Source organism: Gymnoscopelus braueri (genome assembly GCF_963280865.1).
Source record: "Gymnoscopelus braueri genome assembly, chromosome: 12".
Taxonomy (NCBI): Eukaryota; Metazoa; Chordata; class Actinopteri; order Myctophiformes; family Myctophidae; genus Gymnoscopelus; species Gymnoscopelus braueri.
Genome location: NC_137614.1, coordinates 30616825 through 30639367, shown reverse-complemented (window position 1 = coordinate 30639367; position 22543 = coordinate 30616825). Strand labels below are relative to the sequence as shown.

At 43.1% G+C, this 22543-nt stretch overlaps 4 protein-coding genes across 10 annotated transcripts in view; 2 read left to right on the top strand and 2 right to left on the bottom strand.

Moving 5' to 3' along the window:
- myt1b (myelin transcription factor 1b) overlaps positions 1-22543 on the top strand; it is a gene marked incomplete at its 3' end in the record, with an annotated part of 156628 nt that overhangs the window by 91028 nt on the left and 43057 nt on the right. The gene's annotated exons all lie outside the window — the stretch shown is intronic.
- LOC308096242 (uncharacterized protein) lies at positions 1984-9127 on the bottom strand. Of its 7 annotated transcripts, XM_080443597.1 has the most exons (11): positions 7967-9127; positions 7328-7830; positions 7106-7182; positions 6531-6708; positions 6250-6326; positions 6023-6149; positions 5352-5476; positions 4083-5214; positions 3874-3964; positions 3463-3688; positions 1984-3140 (listed from the first exon to the last, which is right to left on the bottom strand). In XM_080443597.1, exons 1-6 carry the CDS (start codon positions 8421-8423, stop codon positions 6113-6115), a joined length of 1329 nt encoding a protein of 442 aa, XP_080299723.1. In that variant the 5' UTR covers positions 8424-9127; the 3' UTR covers positions 1984-3140; positions 3463-3688; positions 3874-3964; positions 4083-5214; positions 5352-5476; positions 6023-6112. The 7 variants fall into 4 exon arrangements, with proteins under 7 accessions (XP_080299723.1, XP_080299724.1, XP_080299727.1 ...); XM_080443598.1 differs by having other exon boundaries at positions 3463-3964; positions 5942-6149; XM_080443596.1 differs by having other exon boundaries at positions 3463-3964.
- LOC308096246 (uncharacterized protein) lies at positions 13496-17545 on the top strand. Its single transcript, XM_080443610.1, has 5 exons — positions 13496-13506; positions 14053-14177; positions 14315-15446; positions 15565-16066; positions 16389-17545. Exons 2-3 carry the CDS (start codon positions 14105-14107, stop codon positions 15268-15270), a joined length of 1029 nt encoding a protein of 342 aa, XP_080299736.1. The 5' UTR covers positions 13496-13506; positions 14053-14104; the 3' UTR covers positions 15271-15446; positions 15565-16066; positions 16389-17545.
- On the bottom strand, positions 18254-21083 carry LOC308096233 (putative ATP-dependent DNA helicase Q1). Its single transcript, XM_080443581.1, has 3 exons — positions 20408-21083; positions 20025-20104; positions 18254-19518 (listed from the first exon to the last, which is right to left on the bottom strand). Exons 1-3 carry the CDS (start codon positions 20890-20892, stop codon positions 18314-18316), a joined length of 1770 nt encoding a protein of 589 aa, XP_080299707.1. The 5' UTR covers positions 20893-21083; the 3' UTR covers positions 18254-18313.

Below are 22543 nucleotides of genomic sequence, written 5' to 3'. Positions count from 1 at the left end.
TGTCTTTCAGGTTTACCTGTGTTAGCGTTGACAGCATCTGCTGATAACAAGAACAGAGGCCGTGTGACCAGGATGCTGAATATGGAGGAGGCAACTCTCGTGACTGTTAGCCCAAACCGGAGAAACATCAGGCTGGGACTGAGTCGGGTTCCTGCCGATAACTTGAACTGTATGGACTGGGTAGTAAAGGAGGTCAAAGATAAGGGTCTATCAATGTCTCCCATCATAATCTATTGCAGAACACTGAAGTCAGTTGGCAGAGTGTTCACCTATCTTAAAGCAGAATTGGGAGAAGATGCTTGGGTTAACAGAGACCGGGATCAGAAGTCTGAGAACCACCTTTTAGGAATCTTCCACAGAAACACACTGTCAAAGTACAAAGACAGAGTTTTGGCCTCCTTTAGTGGAGAGGGAGAGGGGAGCTGCAGAGTGGTTGTTGCAACAATAGCTCTTGGAATGGGCTTGAATTTCCCTAATGTTTCTCATGTTGTAATGTATGGTTTGCCAGAGGATGTTGAAGACATTGTTCAACAAGCTGGAAGGGCTGGCAGAAATGGGTTACAGTCACATGCAATTTTGCTTGCTATAAAAAAAACTGAAAGGGCTGCTCCAGAAGTGAAAGAACTGATACACACTGGCACTAAGAGCTGCTTTAGAAAAGCACTGTACAGTCATTTTGAAAACCAGCCCACAAGTGTAGAGCCAGGGCATGTCTGCTGCAGCTATTGCCACTCTGTATGTTCATGTGCAGGTGAAAATTGTGACGAGCCTATCCCCAAACATGAGGTAATAGAACAAGATGTTGGCATGCAAGGGAAATGTAGAGTGGTAACACAAGAGGACAAATCTCTTATCCGGGAAATGTTAGAGGAGTATATGAGTTGTTTAGAAAAAGACACAGCACATGTCTACACTAGCAAGTCAGCATGTACTGGTTTCAGTGCTGAGCTCATAGATGCAGTAGTAGAACGCTGCACACACATATTTGACTTGTCTTACATTCTTAGAAACCTTCCAGTATTCAGAAAAAAACATGCAAGAGAAATTCTGCTAATCATCAATGAAGTCTTTGGTGACATTGAGGATGTAGAGCCTTCTTCTCAAGAGGATAGCTTCACTGAGCCAGACATCGATTATACAGGGTATTTTGATGAAGATGATGAGGACTTTGAGATGGGAACACAGCACAGCAGCTCAGAGTCGTCTGACGAATAAGCAGTTGACCATTAAAGGCCCTTATAAGACTCAGATTGGTTGTCAACTAAAGCTGTGGAATATTTAGTTGACTGAATGCTCATGATTAAAATTGTTTTGTATGTAATTTGAACATATTAAAAGTTTGTCGCTGCAAAAAAACTGTTGTTTATTTTCCAGGTATGCAAATATATCACTTTTAGATTGATAACCTTTTTATCACAAGACTGGTACTGTATGTCCCTGCTTTCCCCCCATGTTCAAATTGATTGTTTCAAATCATTAGGCTAGAGGCATTGATCAGTTTGCCATTTTACACATGGGATTCAACTTTGATACTGTAGAAACATGTTATGACGTACTTTTAGAAAGTAAACATGAACAAGTGAGGCAAATGAAAATGTTTATTTATAAAAAACTAAATTCCATAGTTGCGCATATTCAGGTAGGGGAAAATCCCAACAATATATATATATATAACAGATTATAAAAACACCATGCGTAGCCTATATTCAATAGGATCCCAACTACTCATATCCTTTTCAAGTACCCTTCGTTAAAAAGTGCAAATTCGATATACATATTTTCTTACATCCTGCAATGTGTGTGAAAGTAATGAGAAAAATAAAGATGCCATGTAATGACAGGCTGTGGCTGCTGGGTTGAAGGACAGCTAGAACTCTAGGCCAAGAGCATTCGGTGGCATCTGTACTGATGTGCCGTGGCAGACCTGTCACTCTTGGTTCAATAAAACCCTAAAGTCTAGTTTATAGAAGACATACACAGAAATTACCGTTCACATGCGCAAGGCATCTTTATTGACAAACAAGGGAGATTCCCTCTATACTATGTGAATAAAAGAACAGCAAATTAATATTAAAACAATACGACCTGATATATCACGATTCGCTCCACATCTAAGTCTGCATGCAAACAAGCGTTCGGTTGAGCGCCTGGAGAATTCTCAAGTTCTTATCTATTACATTCAGTATATCAACGCTGTGGCTATCAAGGCCTGTCTTCTGACTGCACTCTATAAAGTAAAGGTTGACGGCCCAAGGTTCCACAATGGACCATCAACCCCTCCTTGGGTACGAATTTAGTACCCACAACAACACAAGATTAAAATCTAAACAGTACTTTATAGCAATTATCATCTAGCATAACATATTGCATGTTTTAAAAAAATCAGGTCCCATTTTTCCTATTTGAGTTATGTGAGCCGAGGAAAACCCTTTTCTTTGAAGGGGAAACTCTGAACTAGGCTGGGGCAGTCCCAAACCTACCATCTGGACATGAGCTCTTAATGGGGACAATCACACAACATTTGTCATTTGATTCCAATAAGTGTATTACTAAACTTAGGGTCCCTCAGTGGGGCACTCCCACTGAGTTTTCCTTTAGAAGCAAGTATTCTAACATGTGTATTATTATTTTCTCTTGTAAAATGTATGCATTTTTGTTTCTTCTTCTCCAATTCCTCTGGTTGAGGTGGTCACTTTTCCGAGCCCGGAGGAGGAGGTTCCGACAGAGCCCAAGACTAGGCCCCCCCCCTCCCCCAACCCATCCAGTGCCATTAACAAATGTACTTGGCACTGAATGAGCTAAGAGACGGAGGTCCCACTCCTGAGCCCCCGGGTCCGTACCCTCCTGGGGCCTGAGACCGGAGCCCCCCGTATTATGCACAGGGGCCCCAAGCGCCAGTCAGATCCGTACCCTCCTTGAGGTCAAAAGTCGGGGCGTAGATATCGTGCAGGGGTGTTCTTCGTCAAGTTCAGCATGGGGGCCCAGGTGGCAATAATGTTTCTGTGGTGTTGATGGGATTCCTCTGTATCTGCTCTCTTATCACTTGTCATGTGCGAAGGGCAACACAGCCTATATTTAATGTGCCTAAAGCTGCCAGGGAGGTCGCTACGATCAGATTACGTCCCCCAACAGTACTGCAGCTGCAGAGGGAGAGAAAAGGGGGGGGGGGGAGACACAAGGGTGCAGGTGTGAGGGAAAAAGAGAAAAACCAATAAAATGGTCATGTTTGTCAATGGAAGACAAAGGCTTTATTCAAGCTGAATATGTTATTAGATGAGGGTAAGTCTATCCACTGAGGTAGTACGGGATTAGTGAATAAAGTGTAAACACGTTTTACTGTTATGATTACATGGATGTTGACATCAAAACTGAACCTTTGATGCAAATATTGTTCAGACGGCATAGTGAAAACAAGGCAACACACGGGGCAGTATGAATAGTGTTGAAATATGAATTGCATACCCCATAGCTGAGTGGTTACTGAGCCCGCCTGGGAAGCCAGAGCCCTTGGTTGACCCAGCCGTAGAGCCGTTACTGCTGTGAAGCTGCAGAGTTGTGCTGGATTGGAGCAGACACTCTTGGGGGAACCATTATGGACGTCGCTACTGCGTATGATTCCAGGCCAGGCAATGTGTCGATGTGTGTTTCCTTGAGCAAGACTCTTAACCCCTAATTGCTCCTAGTTGTTCTAGGATGTGTAAAAAGCAGAGGATGAATTTCACCTTTGTGCATATATATACATATAATAATGTGACAAAAATAACACCCCAATGGAGTGGGGACTATACCAGTATTCAATTTTATCTATGCGTGCAAGAGGTGAAACGTTATTTTCGGGATGTTGAAGGAGACTTAGCTCTTGTGTGTTCTTGCCTTGGTAGGACAGGAGAATCATTTTTGCACAGGGCTCAGCGCAGGCCAGCTCTGGACCAGGGGGTGACGACATCGAGGTGCAGCGTGGGTCCTGTGAAGTGTCGGTTTTGAAAAGGTGGAGCAAAACATTTAGAAAATAGTTAACAAGGCTGTTTGATTCAGAATATGTACAGTATATATAAAAAGAGAACACTTTCATTTTTTTTTACCCCAACTTGTTCATGTTGGAAAACTGTTCCATGATCTCTCTGGTAGAAAGTTAGTTTTGAAAAGGTGGAGCGGGAGGGAGAGAAAATGAATTCTCCGTTCGCGGTGGTGTCTGCGTCACACACTTTATGTAATCTTAAGTAAGTCTCTGAGTCTGTGAACCTTATGCTGTCATTGTTCAAATAGGGACACCCTTCCACTCCTTCAACTTCGACCTCATCCAACCCCACACCTCGCTGTGCTTCACTTTTGAAAGCAGGTTTCTGTTGAACTTGGGGAAGGCTGTGAACTGTCTGCCTGGTTGGTTTTTGAACAGCTCGGCCTCTCTGAGAACCTCAACAAGTGCTATAATGTCGTCAGTCTGGTCACGGGCATGATGGATGCCGCTGGACTTTGAAACCTCCAGCTCAGTGTCTGTGATGTCCATCATGTCCTTCAGAACCCCAATGGTCTTGCTGATCCTGTCTGCTGCTTTCTCTGTCATGTTTGGGCCTGTGCGCTTCAGGAACGATTTCAAGAAATTGTTAAGGTGTTCCAGATGCAAATCAAGAGAAATATTCTTGCCCATCCCTCCGCTCCCATTCCAGAACCTGTTCCAAGTCAGACTGTGTGCTAGGCGAGGGGAGAGAGTGGCGTTGACCTGCACGGTCAGCAGGAGTGTACTGTAGGAGTATTGGGTATGGCCATAGGCCTTGTAGAATAGCAATGCTACAGAGTACATCCTCAGTAACCTCTCTCCATCTCCCTCCTTCACTGCATCCTGCATGTTGGACAGCATGAAGCCAAAGCTGAGTCTTGCTTCTGTGTGCTGTCGTTTGTGGTCCACGGAACTAGGCATGACTGGATCTGGCACACCCACTGTAGGTACAGTTAAGCCGTGAATTTTATGCTCGTGGTTCTCCCTGGCCTTGCTGTACTTGTAGGTTTTGGGACAACTTGGCATGCGGCATTGGAGCTCCTTCCCCGGTGGAGGACGATCACTGGCACATTGTCTGATACCTTTCACAGTGTCTGAGATGTCATTAAACATGACAAACCGGTCCACAATTTGGGACACGGCTTTATGCAACCAGGTCCTTTTCACATCTGGTGACCCAGACCTGATGTCCTTGGGGATGAAGTCCTCTGGCACATCTGTTGAGACATATTTAAAAAAAGAATAGATATCCTAGGCAAACATTTTCACATTCATAATTGAAATGTTTTGAAAGAATATATAATAATGTGGACAACTACTATGTGACCATAATTAGTGACAATCAATTGTGTACCTGTGACATTGTTCAGTCCAAAGTGCTCCATTGTGGCAGCCAGGAAAAGAGCAGCAGTGTCCTTTTGCACCATCTCTTTATATGCGTTGAACGCAGCATGTGGACCTTTTTTTGCATTGCTGCAACTGCAAAAATATGAGAAGTAAAAAAAGAGGAAGGAGGCAAAGAATAATAACTGCTGATGATGATGATGACATGTAGGGGACCACCAGACAAAATCGTGGTGGCAGGAGTTACTTAACAGGACACACATATATTAGTAAAGTATTACATAATAATACAAGAATTAGTTAATTACTTGTATACCGCTTTGCAAGAATTCAAAGCCGCTACACAGTACAAAATAAGGAGACAATGTTAGTCAAACAGTCGACAAAACATGAGACGGACAGACAGACATCAGTGGATGGGAGAGGAGTTAGACTTGGGGGTATAGAAAAGGCAAGTTTAGGTGGATCTGGGGGACTGGGAGGGTAAGATGGGTTAAAAGTTGTCAGTGAGGTAGGTGAGGGGCTTTATAGTCGATTGAAAGGTTGAAATCACATGAACACAAACACACATAAACATATACAGACAATACAAACACAAACCCGGGTCATCGCTCATCAAGTCAGAAATCATCAGTCGTCAGTTGTTAGTAGTCAGCCCCCCCCACCTCCCCCCAGCAGTACCAAGCCTGAATTCATGTTGGCTGGACTGGATTTCCCCTGGCGGTAGAACAGAGCACAGTAAGTCGTAATGATGAAGTACCAAGCCGGAATTCATGGTGGCTGGAGTTCATCAGTGACAAGAACATCGCTGCAAAAGATTTGGAAAATAGTTAACAAGGCTCTTAGAATCAGAATATGTATACGGTATATAAAAACAGAACAGAAGACTTTGAACATTTCTTTTTTACCTCAACCTGTTCATATTTGAAAACAGTGTCCCATGATCTCTGGCTGAATCCTCCTTGTAAAAGACCAGATGATAGATCTAAAATCCAAATCATTTTGTAGTACAGTAAGCAAACAATTTCATTTAGGAGGAAATATTATTTTCATGATAATTAGCATGATAGCATAGATAAGTCAAGTTAGTCCAAACTTTGTTTTCAGGGAAGTGGTACAGTAATTGGCTGCTAGTCCATACTGTTGTGAATGAACAGTTTGAGGTCAAACATTGAGTGAGTTCACCCACCTCAAACAGGTTCCGGATTGCATGCCAATCCTCAAACTTGAAGACAAGGCCTTCCAGTCTGTCTTCCCTGCTCTCTCCTTCTGCAAAGGACAACTGGATGTTCCGACTGTTCCCCTCTGTCAGTCTGTCTCCACCTACAAACACACTTTCCAGTCCATGTGGGTCCTTTGGCACATACCTACATGACACATCAAATAGACTTACTAGCTTTATCAAAACCCTTCCCTTCAGATGCATATGCAAGTAAAAATATATATTTTCCTTAGTTCAAAACTAAATAAGGCCTGTGGGGCACATGCAGCATGTAATAAAGCCCCTGCACTCAACAATATTGGTGTATATGACATGCAAAGTTGGGCAATTGTGCGATGTCAATCCGGTAATTCCATGATGTGATTGCGATGACTAGTGTTAGAAGAAAATCACTAATTTGGCAAGTTCAAGTGTCACTTTTTGATAAGCAATGGCCGCTGAAATGCACAAACACTGACTCTTTTTTTTGCATGCCGTGGAATTGACAAACTGCACGAATACAAACATTGTGTTTCATACATTCCAAGACAAGCCATACTTACTCATTCTGGAGGTGCTGTAAAACGTCAACCAAGTCCCCAGTTTTGTTCTCATCTTTGAACAGAAGTCCAAGAGGATGCTATGAAGGAAGAATATATGGATTATAATAGCATAATGTTTTTAGTTTATAACCTATGCCAGTAAACAAGTTATTACTTGCTCAACTTAAAAAGTTAACTCAATGGTACAACTGACAGTTGTAGTGTACGTCATTTAATACTTACGTGAGTGGAGGCCTCTGACATTGTGTCTGAATATTGGTGAGGGATGTGACTAGCCACTACAGAAGATAATGGCTTGAAAGCCTTCAGGTACTTGGTCAGAATGCGGCTCCCTAGGACAACAAACTCTCGTCGCATATGGGCTTGGATCTCAGGACCAGGAAGGGAGTTCCCAATGTCATAGTCCATAATTGGCTGAGTTGGCTTGTCCCTGCTGAGATGGGTTATGGACACTCTGTCTTCTACAGCCATGTGGTGAACCCAGTGGATAGATTTGTTCGCTTGGCTAGTAGACTGCTGGTGTGGGCGGATGAAGAAATCCAGATTGTCAAATATGATGGAATATGTGGATGGTGGTGTTGGTTGTGATGGTCCTAGCGGCAAGACACTGCCGGATAGATTTGTGCCATCGCCAGTCCCTTGATCAGTCTGTGAAGTGCCGCTGGGGAGTACAGCACCTCCCTGTGCATCGATGGTGTTCTCCATGGTGCTTTGGGTGGTTTCATCTGTATAACACACACACACACACACACACACAGACAAAAAATGTTAACACATAAAAGGACTCATAAAATTAAAGGTTAAAACACTAATGCAGCGACAAAATAAACAACGATCAACAAAAAGAATGGCCCTTCTAACCTGACACGACAGACAGATCAAAGCTGAGTATAGCTTCATCAAGCTTCTGGATCGCAGTGTCACTCAGTGGGCTGGTTTCAGGAGTTCCATCTGCAGCCATAGCACCTCCACCTTCAGCAGTGTCTGTGAGGCTGACTTGCTCAACTCTGTCAGCAGTGTCTGGGTTCCCGAAGATTTCACTGGCTACTTTCAGTATGTGAAATTCTTCGCCGCAGGTGTTTGCCAATTCGGTAAGCTTTTTCACAGCGTTGGTGTGTGTTGTGGTTATACCCAGTTTGCTAAGCCTTTTAAAAACTGCCTTCTTTGCCCCTCCATACTGTAGAACACTGTCCACATAATAAGCAAAGGCTGATAATCGTGGTTCCCTTCCTCTCAGAGCGATTGCAGCAGCAGCACAGGTGACATGGGGAGACTGTTTGGTGAGTTGATTAAATATCGAAAATATGAATGGTGACATAGACTGGAGATCTGACAGCAACTTGGCGAATGAAAATTCCTTCAAATCATCTGCCGATGACCTAACCTGACGCTTCCAGATCCAAAAAGCTTTCGTCACAATTGTTTCTCAGCTTATTTGGATCTGGGCTCTCGGGAGCCAATTCGATGAAGGGGCTGTTCCTTTTTTTCAAGATACTTGGTAGATGATTGGATGGGACCGTCTGTCTATCACCGTGTGGGCGTGCAAACACAACCAATCATATTGACGTGTCTACGTGACGTATGGTAGGCGCGACACCAGGAAGTCAACATCGTAGTCCAGTATTTCACCCACCACAACAAGAACTCTCAAGAAGTTGCAAAAAAAAAGTTATCATGGAGCTCGGAGATTTTTGCCGTTTTTGTAACACGAATCTGCGCATAAAAGGTATTTTAACGAATACAAGGAAGATATTTGATAGGCCTACTAAGCCTGACGAAACAAGTATTAACGAACGCCTGATAGCGTTAGGTTTAACACTGTTTAAAGACCCCTCCGTATCGTGTCGGATGTGTAGGTCATGTATTCGCTTGCTTCAAAGAATGGAAGACGATTTTTCCATTTTAAGGCGCTGGGAAAAAGAGGACAAGGACAGAAGACCTCCAGAAACGGCTACCGCTACAGTAGAAACACCGACGTCACCTGAGGCATCTGGATCCGCGAGGACAGATAAACGGTACAGGGAACCTACGCCTTCTAAAACACCACGGAAGAGTAAAAAAGCTCGCACCCCAGCGCGCACTCCATCTCGGGTCACCCCATCTCGCACCCCTACAACGACTGCTCCAGCTGACTCCCCGACAACGACCCCATCTCGTCGGCTGTCTAAACCAACAACTGGGATGCCCGTACGGCGAAGCCTATTGGAGGTCAGTTCATATTGTGAAACTATTTCTAATTGTGTCTAACCTAATGCTGCCAACTCGCGCTAATCCAGCTGCATTGCCAGTTAAAATTGTATACATCTGCTGAGTATCCAGTGTACACTAATACACTGGGTTTTCATGTATTCATATTCTCATCTCATTCTGTATCCGTTCATTTAAAAATAGAACCATCTTAAAATGTATGACTCTATAGAACAGTGCTTCTCAACCTTTTCAGGCCGTGACCCCCCAAAATAATCATATTTGAACTGGGGACCCCCCAGATAAATATTGTGAAAATAGCTGATCTACAAGCTCATAACTTGTGATCTTGTAGATCGGCTATTTTCAATGTTTTAATTATATAATTTGACAATTTGGCCAATGTTTGACCAGTTTTTATAGTATAGTTTGTTGAATACTTTTGATGCAGTAATGGTAAAACAAAAATAGGTATTAAAAAGTCTTGAAAGTTATAAATTGTCACTTGCACTGTCGTTTGGGGACCCCCCCAAAATCATGTGGGGACAGCCCTGGGGGTCCCGACCCACAGGTTGAGAACCACTGCTCTAGAAGGCTGGAAGTCTGTTCTATCTTCACAATAGGGACAAAGGGCCTTTCTTCTGTTGATCTGATAAGCACACTTGGCTCAGGGCAAGAGATTAGAAAGGGTCTCATTTTACAGCAGGCTGGGGGGCTGTCCCCCAAATCCTGCTTCACTGTCTGTTCTCACTTACTTCACAAATCTCTTCCAAGCAGGCCTGGTAACTCACAACTTTTAAAATATACTACACTGGTTAATGACTTTTCAAAGGAAATGTGACTAGGCAGGCTGTCATTAGCTAATATTCCCTCTCCATGGAGATAATATTTGGCTGGTACTACTATAATGTGACATCATTTATCTTTGTTATCTGGCAGGGTCTAATCTCCCTTAACATCTCACAGCCCATCCTCCCTCCAACCTTACCTACAGAGGGGGGAGGGTGGTTGTTAAACAGGCAGATGTTAGGGAAGGGTGTTGGATAAACAGACTTAAATGAGTCACATGGTGTCAGAAACAATACATGTGAAATAAACCTGTAACACCAAACAGCCATTCTCCCTAACCAATCGACATTCTAATACACAGTGGGACTTACCTTAACTTACCACCTACCTCTTTTGTGTATAATTTAAACTAATTGAACACAAATAAATTGCATATTTATTCCAGCATCTTTGCATGCTGCAATATTGTCTTATTTGCACAGTTTATATACTGATACTGGATTTTTATATACTGTACTGTATATATATATATCTATATATCTGTGCATAGTAGCAAATATTTATGTTTGCCTCTGTTCAGCTTTGTTGTCATGGTTTGTAGCAGTTTTCTGTCTCAGTGCATTAAGAGTAACAAAAAAGGATTATAATTCCTTTTAAGTGAGCACGTATTAGGCCAATAATCATGATCCATTATATTTAAAAATGCATAGTCACACTTATGATTATTTAATAATAAACCCCTTTGTTTTTCTTTCAGGTTACTATCAGGGGTAGAACAATAGTGTGTGACAACAACACCGCAGGCATTGTCGAACACCTCACCAAGGAAAATTGGACAACAGCAGCCAATCTGATTGTCAGACACCAAGAACTGTTTGGAGAACTTAAGAACAATGTCCTACAATTAATAGAGGATGAGAGCAAAAAACTGTGTAGTCCATCCCAGGGTTTTATGTTGTGGCGGTCATCGGCAGATGATTTGAAGGAATTTTCATTCGCCAAGTTGCTGTCAGATCTCCAGTCTATGTCACCATTCATATTTTCGATATTTAATCAACTCACCAAACAGTCTCCCCATGTCACCTGTGCTGCTGCTGCAATCGCTCTGAGAGGAAGGGAACCACGATTATCAGCCTTTGCTTATTATGTGGACAGTGTTCTACAGTATGGAGGGGCAAAGAAGGCAGTTTTTAAAAGGCTTAGCAAACTGGGTATAACCACAACACACACCAACGCTGTGAAAAAGCTTACCGAATTGGCAAACACCTGCGGCGAAGAATTTCACATACTGAAAGTAGCCAGTGAAATCTTCGGGAACCCAGACACTGCTGACAGAGTTGAGCAAGTCAGCCTCACAGACACTGCTGAAGGTGGAGGTGCTATGGCTGCAGATGGAACTCCTGAAACCAGCCCACTGAGTGACACTGCGATCCAGAAGCTTGATGAAGCTATACTCAGCTTTGATCTGTCTGTCGTGTCAGGTTAGAAGGGCCATTCTTTTTGTTGATCGTTGTTTATTTTGTCGCTGCATTAGTGTTTTAACCTTTAATTTTATGAGTCCTTTTATGTGTTAACATTTTTTGTCTGTGTGTGTGTGTGTGTGTGTGTGTTATACAGATGAAACCACCCAAAGCACCATGGAGAACACCATCGATGCACAGGGAGGTGCTGTACTCCCCAGCGGCACTTCACAGACTGATCAAGGGACTGGCGATGGCACAAATCTATCCGGCAGTGTCTTGCCGCTAGGACCATCACAACCAACACCACCATCCACATATTCCATCATATTTGACAATCTGGATTTCTTCATCCGCCCACACCAGCAGTCTACTAGCCAAGCGAACAAATCTATCCACTGGGTTCACCACATGGCTGTAGAAGACAGAGTGTCCATAACCCATCTCAGCAGGGACAAGCCAACTCAGCCAATTATGGACTATGACATTGGGAACTCCCTTCCTGGTCCTGAGATCCAAGCCCATATGCGACGAGAGTTTGTTGTCCTAGGGAGCCGCATTCTGACCAAGTACCTGAAGGCTTTCAAGCCATTATCTTCTGTAGTGGCTAGTCACATCCCTCACCAATATTCAGACACAATGTCAGAGGCCTCCACTCACGTAAGTATTAAATGACGTACACTACAACTGTCAGTTGTACCATTGAGTTAACTTTTTAAGTTGAGCAAGTAATAACTTGTTTACTGGCATAGGTTATAAACTAAAAACATTATGCTATTATAATCCATATATTCTTCCTTCATAGCATCCTCTTGGACTTCTGTTCAAAGATGAGAACAAAACTGGGGACTTGGTTGACGTTTTACAGCACCTCCAGAATGAGTAAGTATGGCTTGTCTTGGAATGTATGAAACACAATGTTTGTATTCGTGCAGTTTGTCAATTCCACGGCATGCAAAAAAAAGAGTCAGTGTTTGTGCATTTCAGCGGCCATTGCTTATCAAAAAGTGACACTTGAACTTGCCAAATTAGTGATTTTCTTCTAACACTAGTCATCGCAATCACATCATGGAATTACCGGATTGACATCGCACAATTGCCCAACTTTGCATGTCATATACACCAATATTGTTGAGTGCAGGGGCTTTATTACATGCTGCATGTGCCCCACAGGCCTTATTTAGTTTTGAACTAAGGAAAATATATATTTTTACTTGCATATGCATCTGAAGGGAAGGGTTTTGATAAAGCTAGTAAGTCTATTTGATGTGTCATGTAGGTATGTGCCAAAGGACCCACATGGACTGGAAAGTGTGTTTGTAGGTGGAGACAGACTGACAGAGGGGAACAGTCGGAACATCCAGTTGTCCTTTGCAGAAGGAGAGAGCAGGGAAGACAGACTGGAAGGCCTTGTCTTCAAGTTTGAGGATTGGCATGCAATCCGGAACCTGTTTGAGGTGGGTGAACTCACTCAATGTTTGACCTCAAACTGTTCATTCACAACAGTATGGACTAGCAGCCAATTACTGTACCACTTCCCTGAAAACAAAGTTTGGACTAACTTGACTTATCTATGCTATCATGCTAATTATCATGAAAATAATATTTCCTCCTAAATGAAATTGTTTGCTTACTGTACTACAAAATGATTTGGATTTTAGATCTATCATCTGGTCTTTTACAAGGAGGATTCAGCCAGAGATCATGGGACACTGTTTTCAAATATGAACAGGTTGAGGTAAAAAAGAAATGTTCAAAGTCTTCTGTTCTGTTTTTATATACCGTATACATATTCTGATTCTAAGAGCCTTGTTAACTATTTTCCAAATCTTTTGCAGCGATGTTCTTGTCACTGATGAACTCCAGCCACCATGAATTCCGGCTTGGTACTTCATCATTACGACTTACTGTGCTCTGTTCTACCGCCAGGGGAAATCCAGTCCAGCCAACATGAATTCAGGCTTGGTACTGCTGGGGGGAGGTGGGGGGGGCTGACTACTAACAACTGACGACTGATGATTTCTGACTTGATGAGCGATGACCCGGGTTTGTGTTTGTATTGTCTGTATATGTTTATGTGTGTTTGTGTTCATGTGATTTCAACCTTTCAATCGACTATAAAGCCCCTCACCTACCTCACTGACAACTTTTAACCCATCTTACCCTCCCAGTCCCCCAGATCCACCTAAACTTGCCTTTTCTATACCCCCAAGTCTAACTCCTCTCCCATCCACTGATGTCTGTCTGTCCGTCTCATGTTTTGTCGACTGTTTGACTAACATTGTCTCCTTATTTTGTACTGTGTAGCGGCTTTGAATTCTTGCAAAGCGGTATACAAGTAATTAACTAATTCTTGTATTATTATGTAATACTTTACTAATATATGTGTGTCCTGTTAAGTAACTCCTGCCACCACGATTTTGTCTGGTGGTCCCCTACATGTCATCATCATCATCAGCAGTTATTATTCTTTGCCTCCTTCCTCTTTTTTTACTTCTCATATTTTTGCAGTTGCAGCAATGCAAAAAAAGGTCCACATGCTGCGTTCAACGCATATAAAGAGATGGTGCAAAAGGACACTGCTGCTCTTTTCCTGGCTGCCACAATGGAGCACTTTGGACTGAACAATGTCACAGGTACACAATTGATTGTCACTAATTATGGTCACATAGTAGTTGTCCACATTATTATATATTCTTTCAAAACATTTCAATTATGAATGTGAAAATGTTTGCCTAGGATATCTATTCTTTTTTTAAATATGTCTCAACAGATGTGCCAGAGGACTTCATCCCCAAGGACATCAGGTCTGGGTCACCAGATGTGAAAAGGACCTGGTTGCATAAAGCCGTGTCCCAAATTGTGGACCGGTTTGTCATGTTTAATGACATCTCAGACACTGTGAAAGGTATCAGACAATGTGCCAGTGATCGTCCTCCACCGGGGAAGGAGCTCCAATGCCGCATGCCAAGTTGTCCCAAAACCTACAAGTACAGCAAGGCCAGGGAGAACCACGAGCATAAAATTCACGGCTTAACTGTACCTACAGTGGGTGTGCCAGATCCAGTCATGCCTAGTTCCGTGGACCACAAACGACAGCACACAGAAGCAAGACTCAGCTTTGGCTTCATGCTGTCCAACATGCAGGATGCAGTGAAGGAGGGAGATGGAGAGAGGTTACTGAGGATGTACTCTGTAGCATTGCTATTCTACAAGGCCTATGGCCATACCCAATACTCCTACAGTACACTCCTGCTGACCGTGCAGGTCAACGCCACTCTCTCCCCTCGCCTAGCACACAGTCTGACTTGGAACAGGTTCTGGAATGGGAGCGGAGGGATGGGCAAGAATATTTCTCTTGATTTGCATCTGGAACACCTTAACAATTTCTTGAAATCGTTCCTGAAGCGCACAGGCCCAAACATGACAGAGAAAGCAGCAGACAGGATCAGCAAGACCATTGGGGTTCTGAAGGACATGATGGACATCACAGACACTGAGCTGGAGGTTTCAAAGTCCAGCGGCATCCATCATGCCCGTGACCAGACTGACGACATTATAGCACTTGTTGAGGTTCTCAGAGAGGCCGAGCTGTTCAAAAACCAACCAGGCAGACAGTTCACAGCCTTCCCCAAGTTCAACAGAAACCTGCTTTCAAAAGTGAAGCACAGCGAGGTGTGGGGTTGGATGAGGTCGAAGTTGAAGGAGTGGAAGGGTGTCCCTATTTGAACAATGACAGCATAAGGTTCACAGACTCAGAGACTTACTTAAGATTACATAAAGTGTGTGACGCAGACACCACCGCGAACGGAGAATTCATTTTCTCTCCCTCCCGCTCCACCTTTTCAAAACTAACTTTCTACCAGAGAGATCATGGAACAGTTTTCCAACATGAACAAGTTGGGGTAAAAAAAAATGAAAGTGTTCTCTTTTTATATATACTGTACATATTCTGAATCAAACAGCCTTGTTAACTATTTTCTAAATGTTTTGCTCCACCTTTTCAAAACCGACACTTCACAGGACCCACGCTGCACCTCGATGTCGTCACCCCCTGGTCCAGAGCTGGCCTGCGCTGAGCCCTGTGCAAAAATGATTCTCCTGTCCTACCAAGGCAAGAACACACAAGAGCTAAGTCTCCTTCAACATCCCGAAAATAACGTTTCACCTCTTGCACGCATAGATAAAATTGAATACTGGTATAGTCCCCACTCCATTGGGGTGTTATTTTTGTCACATTATTATATGTATATATATGCACAAAGGTGAAATTCATCCTCTGCTTTTTACACATCCTAGAACAACTAGGAGCAATTAGGGGTTAAGAGTCTTGCTCAAGGAAACACACATCGACACATTGCCTGGCCTGGAATCATACGCAGTAGCGACGTCCATAATGGTTCCCCCAAGAGTGTCTGCTCCAATCCAGCACAACTCTGCAGCTTCACAGCAGTAACGGCTCTACGGCTGGGTCAACCAAGGGCTCTGGCTTCCCAGGCGGGCTCAGTAACCACTCAGCTATGGGGTATGCAATTCATATTTCAACACTATTCATACTGCCCCGTGTGTTGCCTTGTTTTCACTATGCCGTCTGAACAATATTTGCATCAAAGGTTCAGTTTTGATGTCAACATCCATGTAATCATAACAGTAAAACGTGTTTACACTTTATTCACTAATCCCGTACTACCTCAGTGGATAGACTTACCCTCATCTAATAACATATTCAGCTTGAATAAAGCCTTTGTCTTCCATTGACAAACATGACCATTTTATTGGTTTTTCTCTTTTTCCCTCACACCTGCACCCTTGTGTCTCCCCCCCCCCCCTTTTCTCTCCCTCTGCAGCTGCAGTACTGTTGGGGGACGTAATCTGATCGTAGCGACCTCCCTGGCAGCTTTAGGCACATTAAATATAGGCTGTGTTGCCCTTCGCACATGACAAGTGATAAGAGAGCAGATACAGAGGAATCCCATCAACACCACAGAAACATTATTGCCACCTGGGCCCCCATGCTGAACTTGACGAAGAACACCCCTGCACGATATCTACGCCCCGACTTTTGACCTCAAGGAGGGTACGGATCTGACTGGCGCTTGGGGCCCCTGTGCATAATACGGGGGGCTCCGGTCTCAGGCCCCAGGAGGGTACGGACCCGGGGGCTCAGGAGTGGGACCTCCGTCTCTTAGCTCATTCAGTGCCAAGTACATTTGTTAATGGCACTGGATGGGTTGGGGGAGGGGGGGGGCCTAGTCTTGGGCTCTGTCGGAACCTCCTCCTCCGGGCTCGGAAAAGTGACCACCTCAACCAGAGGAATTGGAGAAGAAGAAACAAAAATGCATACATTTTACAAGAGAAAATAATAATACACATGTTAGAATACTTGCTTCTAAAGGAAAACTCAGTGGGAGTGCCCCACTGAGGGACCCTAAGTTTAGTAATACACTTATTGGAATCAAATGACAAATGTTGTGTGATTGTCCCCATTAAGAGCTCATGTCCAGATGGTAGGTTTGGGACTGCCCCAGCCTAGTTCAGAGTTTCCCCTTCAAAGAAAAGGGTTTTCCTCGGCTCACATAACTCAAATAGGAAAAATGGGACCTGATTTTTTTAAAACATGCAATATGTTATGCTAGATGATAATTGCTATAAAGTACTGTTTAGATTTTAATCTTGTGTTGTTGTGGGTACTAAATTCGTACCCAAGGAGGGGTTGATGGTCCATTGTGGAACCTTGGGCCGTCAACCTTTACTTTATAGAGTGCAGTCAGAAGACAGGCCTTGATAGCCACAGCGTTGATATACTGAATGTAATAGATAAGAACTTGAGAATTCTCCAGGCGCTCAACCGAACGCTTGTTTGCATGCAGACTTAGATGTGGAGCGAATCGTGATATATCAGGTCGTATTGTTTTAATATTAATTTGCTGTTCTTTTATTCACATAGTATAGAGGGAATCTCCCTTGTTTGTCAATAAAGATGCCTTGCGCATGTGAACGGTAATTTCTGTGTATGTCTTCTATAAACTAGACTTTAGGGTTTTATTGAACCAAGAGTGACAGGTCTGCCACGGCACATCAGTACAGATGCCACCGAATGCTCTTGGCCTAGAGTTCTAGCTGTCCTTCAACCCAGCAGCCACAGCCTGTCATTACATGGCATCTTTATTTTTCTCATTACTTTCACACACATTGCAGGATGTAAGAAAATATGTATATCGAATTTGCACTTTTTAACGAAGGGTACTTGAAAAGGATATGAGTAGTTGGGATCCTATTGAATATAGGCTACGCATGGTGTTTTTATAATCTGTTATATATATATATATTGTTGGGATTTTCCCCTACCTGAATATGCGCAACTATGGAATTTAGTTTTTTATAAATAAACATTTTCATTTGCCTCACTTGTTCATGTTTACTTTCTAAAAGTACGTCATAACATGTTTCTACAGTATCAAAGTTGAATCCCATGTGTAAAATGGCAAACTGATCAATGCCTCTAGCCTAATGATTTGAAACAATCAATTTGAACATGGGGGGAAAGCAGGGACATACAGTACCAGTCTTGTGATAAAAAGGTTATCAATCTAAAAGTGATATATTTGCATACCTGGAAAATAAACAACAGTTTTTTTGCAGCGACAAACTTTTAATATGTTCAAATTACATACAAAACAATTTTAATCATGAGCATTCAGTCAACTAAATATTCCACAGCTTTAGTTGACAACCAATCTGAGTCTTATAAGGGCCTTTAATGGTCAACTGCTTATTCGTCAGACGACTCTGAGCTGCTGTGCTGTGTTCCCATCTCAAAGTCCTCATCATCTTCATCAAAATACCCTGTATAATCGATGTCTGGCTCAGTGAAGCTATCCTCTTGAGAAGAAGGCTCTACATCCTCAATGTCACCAAAGACTTCATTGATGATTAGCAGAATTTCTCTTGCATGTTTTTTTCTGAATACTGGAAGGTTTCTAAGAATGTAAGACAAGTCAAATATGTGTGTGCAGCGTTCTACTACTGCATCTATGAGCTCAGCACTGAAACCAGTACATGCTGACTTGCTAGTGTAGACATGTGCTGTGTCTTTTTCTAAACAACTCATATACTCCTCTAACATTTCCCGGATAAGAGATTTGTCCTCTTGTGTTACCACTCTACATTTCCCTTGCATGCCAACATCTTGTTCTATTACCTCATGTTTGGGGATAGGCTCGTCACAATTTTCACCTGCACATGAACATACAGAGTGGCAATAGCTGCAGCAGACATGCCCTGGCTCTACACTTGTGGGCTGGTTTTCAAAATGACTGTACAGTGCTTTTCTAAAGCAGCTCTTAGTGCCAGTGTGTATCAGTTCTTTCACTTCTGGAGCAGCCCTTTCAGTTTTTTTTATAGCAAGCAAAATTGCATGTGACTGTAACCCATTTCTGCCAGCCCTTCCAGCTTGTTGAACAATGTCTTCAACATCCTCTGGCAAACCATACATTACAACATGAGAAACATTAGGGAAATTCAAGCCCATTCCAAGAGCTATTGTTGCAACAACCACTCTGCAGCTCCCCTCTCCCTCTCCACTAAAGGAGGCCAAAACTCTGTCTTTGTACTTTGACAGTGTGTTTCTGTGGAAGATTCCTAAAAGGTGGTTCTCAGACTTCTGATCCCGGTCTCTGTTAACCCAAGCATCTTCTCCCAATTCTGCTTTAAGATAGGTGAACACTCTGCCAACTGACTTCAGTGTTCTGCAATAGATTATGATGGGAGACATTGATAGACCCTTATCTTTGACCTCCTTTACTACCCAGTCCATACAGTTCAAGTTATCGGCAGGAACCCGACTCAGTCCCAGCCTGATGTTTCTCCGGTTTGGGCTAACAGTCACGAGAGTTGCCTCCTCCATATTCAGCATCCTGGTCACACGGCCTCTGTTCTTGTTATCAGCAGATGCTGTCAACGCTAACACAGGTAAACCTGAAAGACAATAAGTGCACATGTATCAGCAAACAAGCATTAATGAAGAATTCATGTAGGCTACACTTTCTAGAGCGTTATAAAGGCAAAATAATTAGGTTATTTATGTTATCGGGTAGCTTCAGGTAAAGACTGACATTTCCAGATATCATACTGCATTTTCTTTACATGACAAATAACTACACTTGGACAGCACCAACTTCTATGACCTGCTTCTGTAGTGTATACACCCCTCCCCCTAACCTGGCTAAAGAGTGGAGTTCGCCTCCCCAAGTTGCCAGCACAACACACCCCTCCCCCTAACATTAAAAATAGGGGGATTAACCCAACCAGGTTGCCAGCCCAATGCACACACAAAAGAAACAGCCCCCCCAACATCACCCCCCCCCCCTCAGGTAGCAGCACAATGCAGCCCCCCTTCCAAACACAATCAATGCCCCTTTTCTGGATTGATATTAATTAATCATGTATTTAATCATGTAGCATTACTGTGTTTCAAAACTCACCTTCTTTGACTAGGGATCTTAGTTCATTCAGCCTGGAAAAGGCTTCTCTGAAGGCAGGCTTCCCGTTTGCTCCCAGTCCCCTGGTTGAAAGAAAAAGAAATCCTACATTGAGTCTAGGTAGCAGCAACAGTAACGTGCATAGTTGCATTACAGCAATACAGTTACAGTAAGATCTGTGTTTAACATTTGGTCTGTTTGTGTGTGTTAGCTTATTGTTTATAATAGAATGTTTGACCTAAATAAAACAAATGTTACAACACTTCGTCTTGGAACTACTGTAACCGTATTTATAAACACGCTGCTCTGTTTTACAGTTTAACATTACAGTGTAATGTGTAGTGTAACAATTACACTATACAGCCATTTAACGGCGTTTAGCTTACCATTTGTATGCGACGTGAACTTCATCGACGACAATGCCCAGTAGGTTTTCACGATACACTTTTGAGGAAAGCATATCACGCCATTTATCCTCCAGTAACCACAACTCCGGGCCACCAAAGACAAGCTGACATCGGCCGTCGAGGATGGCGGCGTGTGCTGCATTATCTACGAGTTGCCCAGCATAGAGTCCCAGATTCGTAGCCTCTTTGATTTGATCTGCTACGAGTGCACTCAAAGGAGAAACCACTATCAATATAGGCTTCGGCTTCGTCCCCAGTACTTTCACTACCAGTGGAGCTAGTTGGTAAATTAAACTCTTGCCGAAGCCAGTCGGGAGGAGAGCAAATACATCTTTTCCACGCAGAAAAGCCTTCAATGCTATTGTTTGCTCTTCTTTCAACGAAGAAATATTGTCCAGTTGAGAAATAACTGTTGTTATTGCAGCATCAATCGTCATATCGGTGTTGCTTATGGTAGCGGCCATGTTGACGAGTGAAAAAACTACAACACAACAGCCGCCTTTATATGGCGTCACATCCGTTTTCGCACATATCCCGCCCTTAGCTCACGCTGATTGGTTCGCAACGGGAGCGGTTCGACGTTAGCGCAACCCCTTGAGCGATCTCAGATGTATGCTGTCTTGAGAAACTAGTTACTCAATACCGCCCCCATCTGGCAGAGTCAGGTTAGGGGGATGTAGTGAAAGTTGATAAACAAGCATTTTGCAGAGTGCTGGCTGCGCTGAGCGCTGGGCTGGGTCAGCTTCAGATGGAAATGGGCAACGTGGGGAGGGGTGGAAGGCTGACGGGGAATGGACAGAAGCAGGGAGGGGTTTTGGGAGGGGTGGGGGTGCCGGGCTGGGCTGGTCTGCTTTTTTGGGACTCTGATATGGACAACATGCTGCCTTTTGTTGTCTTATAATGTTATAGTGGTTAATGAGGAGGATGTTACTGCAGGTTCACATACAGGAGCAATCTGTTTTTCTCAGACCACTAAATATACAAGTCTTGCAGTGATTTCAATTTTGCCGCTGAATGTACAATGAAATAGTTTGATATACAGCACCCATCCAAACACATTTTCATGTTTGTAAACTGTGAAATCCTCACTGTTATTAATTTAACTCTGAGAGTGTTTTTTAAAAAAAACTCTTTGCAGTGTATCTGACAGACTGTTTGAGGAGACCATGCTTCCCCCATGTTCACAACTATGAATGATTTTCCTTAACCATGAATGAACAGAATACAAGAGAATATAAGATGTAACTTTGTCATGGGCTCCATTCAAAGAATAATCAAAAAGAAAAACAAACAAAATAACAGTGGAATGAATCACATAATCAAAACACCACAAGAAAGCAAAGACAACATGATAGAGCTGCTGCTTCAGTATATGTCTGTGACATTACTGCTGTATTGGCAGTGTATTTCAGCTGCGATTTCCAATTTGCATTTAAAATTCAATCGGTTTAAAGCTGCAATCCAGAGGTTATTTATAACACATTATTTGAACTAATCTGTATGTTAAGATAGTATAACTAATGCATCTACAGTGTTTGGAGGGGATCTCACTACTCTTCCATTGAGAAATATAGACCCTGGTGTCGGGTAGGACACATACTGGTTCACAGGTAGCATTGCCTGAAGCCCATGAGCACATTATTATCTCCCCATGCCAAGCAGGGACTGCCTCTACACCAAAACCCTCTGCCGAAAGTAGCTGATCTACAGTACTAGCTCACAACGAGCTTGTAGATCCGCTATTTTCGCAGAATGTTTGGCTATAATTGCTGAATTGCTGACAATTATGACATGCCCAGAATAGGGATGCTATAGGGTTAAAGTAAGTAGACTGCTTGACTACTGTCTTGTCAAACTAGCAAAGACAAACAGACCAAAATAGTCAGACAGTTCATCCCCGGGTGATGGAGGGGAGGGGAACACTCCCTCAAGGCCAAGGGCACCCCTTTTTTTCACTGTGTTCTGCTGCACTCTCCAAAAGATGCACAGGTGAAATAAAGGTGAAAACCTATCAGGGGTACTGATATCTGCCAACAAATAGAATTTCATCCTATCATTTCAGCTGCCTGTAAAAACAGAGCAAGAAAAATACTAGAGAGAAAGGGTGAGAAGGAG

What these genes read in the sequence shown, in the direction of transcription:
- LOC308096242 (XM_080443598.1), bottom strand. Translation starts at nt 8,423, where the DNA reads ATGTCACCATTCATATTTTCGATATTTAATCAACTCACCAAACAGTCT. An exon ending in TGTCAGAGGCCTCCACTCAC is followed by an intron (nt 7,183 to 7,327) that starts GTAAGTATTAAA and finishes CTTCCTTCATAG; the next exon opens with CATCCTCTTGGACTTCTGTT. An exon ending in TCAAATATGAACAGGTTGAG is followed by an intron (nt 6,150 to 6,249) that starts GTAAAAAAGAAA and finishes AATCTTTTGCAG; the next exon opens with CGATGTTCTTGTCACTGATG.
- LOC308096246 (XM_080443610.1), top strand. Translation starts at nt 14,105, where the DNA reads ATGGTGCAAAAGGACACTGCTGCTCTTTTCCTGGCTGCCACAATGGAG. An exon ending in TGGACTGAACAATGTCACAG is followed by an intron (nt 14,178 to 14,314) that starts GTACACAATTGA and finishes ATGTCTCAACAG; the next exon opens with ATGTGCCAGAGGACTTCATC.
- LOC308096233 (XM_080443581.1), bottom strand. Translation starts at nt 20,892, where the DNA reads ATGGCCGCTACCATAAGCAACACCGATATGACGATTGATGCTGCAATA. An exon ending in GTTCACGTCGCATACAAATG is followed by an intron (nt 20,105 to 20,407) that starts GTAAGCTAAACG and finishes TCTTTCAACCAG; the next exon opens with GGGACTGGGAGCAAACGGGA. An exon ending in AAGATCCCTAGTCAAAGAAG is followed by an intron (nt 19,519 to 20,024) that starts GTGAGTTTTGAA and finishes ATTGTCTTTCAG; the next exon opens with GTTTACCTGTGTTAGCGTTG.